The sequence below is a fragment of the Glycine soja genome, chromosome 11, assembly GCF_004193775.1.
Source record: "Glycine soja cultivar W05 chromosome 11, ASM419377v2, whole genome shotgun sequence".
NCBI lineage: Eukaryota > Viridiplantae > Streptophyta > Magnoliopsida > Fabales > Fabaceae > Glycine > Glycine soja.
The window spans coordinates 43,908,788-43,914,787 of NC_041012.1; the positions used below are offsets into that span (position 1 = coordinate 43,908,788).

The 6,000-nt window shown below is 35.5% G+C and overlaps 1 protein-coding gene across 1 annotated transcript; it reads right to left on the reverse strand.

Annotated features, from left to right (window-relative positions):
- Positions 1-1,843: 1,843 nt before the first annotated feature.
- LOC114372926 (root phototropism protein 3-like) lies at positions 1,844-6,000 on the reverse strand. Its single transcript, XM_028330490.1, has 5 exons — positions 5,703-6,000; positions 5,349-5,462; positions 5,051-5,120; positions 3,609-4,910; positions 1,844-2,653 (listed from the first exon to the last, which is right to left on the reverse strand). Exons 2-5 carry the CDS (start codon positions 5,459-5,461, stop codon positions 2,105-2,107), a joined length of 2,034 nt encoding a protein of 677 aa, XP_028186291.1. The 5' UTR covers position 5,462; positions 5,703-6,000; the 3' UTR covers positions 1,844-2,104.

Here is a 6,000-nt window from a genome sequence, read left to right on the forward strand (position 1 = left end):
CACCTTCCTTAAGTGTAGAACTGTGACAAAACAAATCTGAAATTTTAGGCGAAATTTATATTTAATATAATTTATGAAATCTTGTGTTATGTTTTTATCAATTACGATATTATCAAACTCTTATAATTAAGTATTTCTAACATTTCACTATTCTTTGAGATAGTTAATATCAAATAACATTAGAATAATTTTAATTTACAAAAATTACGTTTAGCAGTAACAATAACGAAAGAAAAAAAATATCACATTTATAATTAGTTGGAATGATACCATTTTTGTGTATCTGCAATATATTTCTGCTGTTAGGTCTAGTTCAATTTAAATTAAGCATGATTGATGGTATTGCTTCAGCCATGAACGTTGTTTCAATGTTATTATTCAATTATCGTGTACTCACGTATTGCATTGTTCATAATGGCAGGCCCTCCTGTTTGAAATTGATAATGGTGCTAAATGCTACTACACCCTATGCATCCAAACCATAGTTGCTGGTATTGCTTGCTCTTGTCACTATTTGTGCACCTCTAGAAATGAAAATCTTCAGCAACTTAAAATTTGGATTCAAACAGAATGCCTAATATTCCTACATATATACAGAGGAGCAAATTTTCAACCATTGTGTTGTTTTTTTTCAGGGTAAATTGAAATATTGGATTAGATTAACCCACCCTTTTGCCAAATACTAAAGTCCTTGTCTTCTTGTTGGCTAGCAAAACATGCAATTATGAAGCATTTGACATTGAGATTGGCCATCATGCGGTGCAATGACAACTTCTGGAATCTCATGACTAATATGAAGGCCTACAAATCATTTATGGTCACTGTTGATCAGAAATGGTTCTAGGCACCGACCTTTTAAACTGGATGCTCTAATAATTATGAGTTGGTTGGAAAATTAGTGATTATATTAGCGCTGTCTTTCTCATGCCAAATAAAAAGTGCTTCCAAATGAGCACAAAGAAGAAGACTAGCACTGAAAGATAATAATTAACAGATTAATTATTTTTCCTCTATCCTGGTTTGGTATATGTTCTAAGCAATTTGTCAATTGCCATGATAGTCCTTTGTGATTGGCGGTAAACTGTAGCTGATGATGATGAAAGCATCAATGAAAATTCTTCACGTTGATCTAATCTTATTGAAAGATTTACTTGTTGCCAATTTGGACTCGTGGAACCCTTTTGTCTTGTCACATTACAACTCTATCACTATTTTTATGCAGGATAACATGATTTATGTTGGAATATCTAATCATGTTTCGTTTTTCTTTCTAGTTCACTGCTTCTGGACAAGTTCTTTTCTATAAACTGTATCTATAAACATTTTGTTATTATTTTCTCTTTTTAGTGCTTGAATTGAATCTTTTCGTTAAACCTAAGAAATGCGAAAAAAAATAGAGATAATAAATTAAAATAAAATAATAAGCGTAATGAAAAATATAAAAAAATATAATAAAAATCTCCTTACTGGTTCAAATTGATATTCCCATGCATTATGTATCCCCTATTAAGCATCTATAAGTGAAAACCAAAATGGTCTTCAACTTTATGTATTTTCATTTTATTGTAATGTTTCACCTTCTTTTCTATCTTTCTCAATTAGCGTATATATCTTAATGTCATGTGAAACCAGACTGAACTGAAACAATATTGGCATTAGCTATTTTTCTGGCTGCCAACTGTTAATTCTCTTATGAAATCATGCATCATATGATTATTGTTAGATAGTCCTGTTTACTTTAATTTGTCTAATATCAGTTGATTATTGTTTAGTATAATCTTTCTGTTAATCTTCGATCTGTCAGTAATAATTTAGTGCATCAGAAACAAAAGGAAACTTTGTGTACAAATGGAAATCCAAGTGTCTGTTTTGTCCAGCGTAACTTAACTATAGATTTTTAAATATGCACACATAACACATTTTTTTATCTGAAAAAACAGCATAAAAAAGGAGGATTCAGTCGTGATTGGAGTACCAGTAGAATTCACACTTGGAAAAATATGACTAGCTTTGTTTACAATTTAGCTAGAAGCAACTGCTATAAGATATGAAGAGGGAAGAAGAATCAATTTCAAAGAAATAGAGAATTCTCATATTTCAGGTATCAGGATATTGAGTTTCTCCACCTTCTAGTAGTCTTTCTGTTTTGTTCAAGTGAATCTGGAATCTTAGGAGAATCATCCTGATTTTCCACTAAATGTGTTGTCCTTCCAAGTTTGCTGAGTTTCTTCCACCCACTGCTCCACGCAGAAGTATGCTTCTGCTTTAGCATCTTATCAAATTGTTTCTGCAAACTAGCCAGATCATTTTGAAGCTCCATGTACTTGGCTTTCACACTCTCAAGCTCAAACTTTAGTGTGTTGATGTCTTTTTTAGCAGCTGTCCATCCTTCTTGGAATGATTGTGGTGTCCCTTCAAGAAGTGTTTTCCGGTTTGTAACCATTGCATGACTCTCAGATTCAACATCTTTCACAGAACTGCTGGCTAGTGCATTGCTTATCTTTACCTGTTCAGCGAATAGAACTTGCACAACAACCCTTAATGGAAGCCTTTCATTTTGGGCAGCATGAAGGCAAGCATCAATGGAGAGTTTTTGACAATCCATTACACGGCATAGTCGCTTCCTTTCATGCTCAGAAAGTGTAGGGTGTGCCTGTTAATTTGTTGCACATGTAAGAAATTCAGAAGCTAAGCTACTACACATTCCTACTCATCCTTCTACAATGAGCGATTGATCAAGAACTCATCAAGATATTTTCTCAGAAGTTCTTATTTGTTTGTTTTTTATCATCCTTGCCAAACCAATAGATATAAAACCAACCTTATGTGTTTGTGTGTGTACAAAAAGAAGAATCATTTTACCATGGAGTTGTTTGATTTTATATCTGGTGATAACTCTGTGATATGGTAAATCAAATGTATTGCCACTGAAAGAAAGATCCACCAATCAATTTTTCCCTTTATTGTGATGAGAACAAGCAGCATGCTAAATTTCCAAGGTGGCATGAAATCCAATTTTTTATTTCAAATTTCACCATGCCTGTTTTACCAAAATTCCTAGTATAATCAATAATGAGATGCAACTCTAGGTAATTCAAAATCTTTAGAAAACAAATTATAACATTAAAAATATAAAACTAACCTTCTGTGTATAAATAAAACATAAAAAATTATTTTGCTAGGGAATTGATTGGTCTTATGTTTAATGATCTTCTATCTGTGATATATTTTTTTCTTAACCACATATATCTTAACTTCTACCGCAAACAATCTTGTTCGAGTCGGGTAAGGCCACTCTTATATCTGTGACATAGGCACACATATCCTAAATCTGGTTAGTTCATGGGAGAATCAGGAAACAGTATTCTCTAGATCAAATATATCGCCAATAACAAACAGAGCCACTAATCAACTTTTCCCTTCTTTGTGATGAGAACAAGAAGCCTGCTATGGTAGCATGAATGAAATCCATTTTTTAATTTCAAATTTGACCACAATGTTTTATCAAAATTTCAAGTAATAATGAGGTGCAACACTAGGTAATTCAAAATTATTAAAAAAGAGGAGGTTAAATAACAGTTTTTGTTTTAATTTTCCCAAGAAATTACCTTAAGATAGGAATCAATTGCTCTGTAAAGTCCATCATCACAGGTCCTAGCTGACTCAGGCAAAGCCTCTGCAAGTACCTGAAACTTGGTAAGGGAAAGGTTCCTATCTCTGGACACCTCTGTAAGATAACTGTCAACAAGCCTTGCCACTCTTGCCTTGGCATTTAGGATGCATCCCATTCCCATTCCCATTCCCATATGCTGTTTATCAGAAAAGGAATTTCTGCTTGGACTTGAACTTTCAGTCTGTTCCTGAACAATAAAATGCTCTAACAGCCTCTGAACAAGATCCACATCATACATAGTCTCTCCTTTATTATAAGAAGGAATCAAAAGATCAGCCAGTGTAGCCTGCTCAAACTGCATTCCCACCCTTTTCTCTAACTCAGTGACCAGTGCAGGTGCAACCTTTAACATGATTGCCATTCTCAGCAGCCTAAGAAGGAAGCTGCATGAGACACTGTCCTTCTGAGGTGGAATAATGCTGACAAGGCTCTCTATGATCATCCTTTGCTCTTTAGCTTGAAGACTTGAAGTGTTGTCATCTTTTGTTCTAGTCACAACCATATGAAGTCCACTTTTCCAGCTACCGCCGCCACTACTACTACTGTTACTCAAGCTGCAGTTGCTTGCTTCATCACCAGGGGTTGCTGTGTCACTAATCAATCCCGGTAGCCACTTAGTTGCATAATGCATTATTGAAGCACCAACCAATTCAAATCTCATGCCCTTTACCTTGATGGCAGTGATGACTCTAACAAAGTGATCAATCCTAAGGATTGAGGCATCTTCAAACCACCAATCTGGAGGAACCTGCTGGTTCCTACTTGGGCTTGAGTCCTTCATATCATTCCATTTTGGGCTAGAAATTTTTGCAGTTCTTCCAGTGTAGGACCACCTTATCCCTTTGGGATTGGCGCAAGCTTTCCAAGCGATGGACTCGCTGCATCTGCGAACAATTTGAAGGTTTTCCGCCCAAGGTGACAGCTTCTCGCAGCTTTTCAACACTACTATGGAGTCTCTCCATGAAGACAAAACAACATAGCTAAGGAATGCTTCTGCCTTGAATATAAGATTCCCTTCCTCAAGGTCCTCAGTCATTTCAAGGTACTCTGCCGCACATCTTAGACCTGAGATGTTGCCTGCTGTTAAATCAACAGCAATTCCATAGCAGAACTTGGCCGCAAGCTCAAAAGCCTCTTCCCCACCAGGGATATCATCCATAACTATCTTATTCAAATCTGGGTCGTGGGATTCGTATATGACTCTACTCAGCTTTCCACTTCGAGATACCAAGGGATACTTTCACACCAAAAGGGGGAAGAAGAAAAGTAAACAACAAAACTCAACAGCACAAATGAATAGTTTCTGATCTCTTAATATATAAAAAGCAATGGAAATCACGAAATTTCGAACCTTGGGCAAGAAAAATAGATAGCTACCTTGTGCAAGTGAAAGTTAGCTTCTCCAATTTGAACAAGAAAGTCACTTGGAATATCAGTAGCAACATACCTGCATGAAAATTAGAGACTAGAATTTTAAGCAGCTCACATGCTCTATAACTATAAATAAAGCTAGTTTTTCAAGACATAAAGTGGATAAATAATTTACTAGTACAAACAATATTAGCAGAACTTCCAATCTTATTTTCTACCTGTGTACTAAAATTTGGATTCATAGTCAATTAGTGGTTGTGACAGCTTCAAAGGGTACTACTAATTATGAATTTAACTAACATACCAAGAGTGGCCTCTTTGCACAAATCCTTCTGTCTTGACACCATCGTTAGTTGAAGTGAGAAGTCCACCCCCATATTTGTGTGTTGCAGCCGACTCACTCTCAGATTCCCACATACTGAAAACCAGATTCACAGAATGCAGTACTCTAGAATTTTTCTTGGGACAGTGCCTTTAACTAACAAGAAAAAAAAAAAAAAAAAAAAAAAGAGGGGGCAGAGAAAAAAGAATAGCAGAGTGACTAGGCAAGCACAGAATTCAGTGAAAGGAGTAGGGAGCCACATGGGATGGTTGGAAACTTGGAATTATTAGTCATGTTAAAATTGTCGGTTTCTTCTCTCAAAAAAATTTCAAGGACCTCTTACAGGCTGTGCTGAAATGGGCATTAATCAGTTTTATTGTGATTTGTGAATGATCATCAAAGTTTCTGTTTGTTCCAGCTTTGGATTTTTGGTACTCTTCTGAGTCAATGCTCAAAGACAGCCAGTTTCAGTTTCTTTATGCCTCACCAGTGTGACCACTGACCATACATATCCATCTTTTTCAGCTCAGTATCTTTATTATTTTAAGATACTGAATTTGATACATCCATACACACATAATTCCTTTGACGATGAAAATTGCTCTTCAGTAACAGAATTTGGGGGTTTACGATA

Excerpts from the sequence above, each read along its gene's own strand:
- LOC114372926 (XM_028330490.1), bottom strand. The coding sequence starts at position 5,461 with ATGTGGGAATCTGAGAGTGAGTCGGCTGCAACACACAAATATGGGGGT. Across the intron at positions 5,121-5,348 it reads GTGCAAAGAGGCCACTCTTG|GTATGTTGCTACTGATATTC; the intron begins GTATGTTAGTTA and ends ATTTTCATGCAG. Across the intron at positions 4,911-5,050 it reads CTAACTTTCACTTGCACAAG|TATCCCTTGGTATCTCGAAG; the intron begins GTAGCTATCTAT and ends TTGGTGTGAAAG.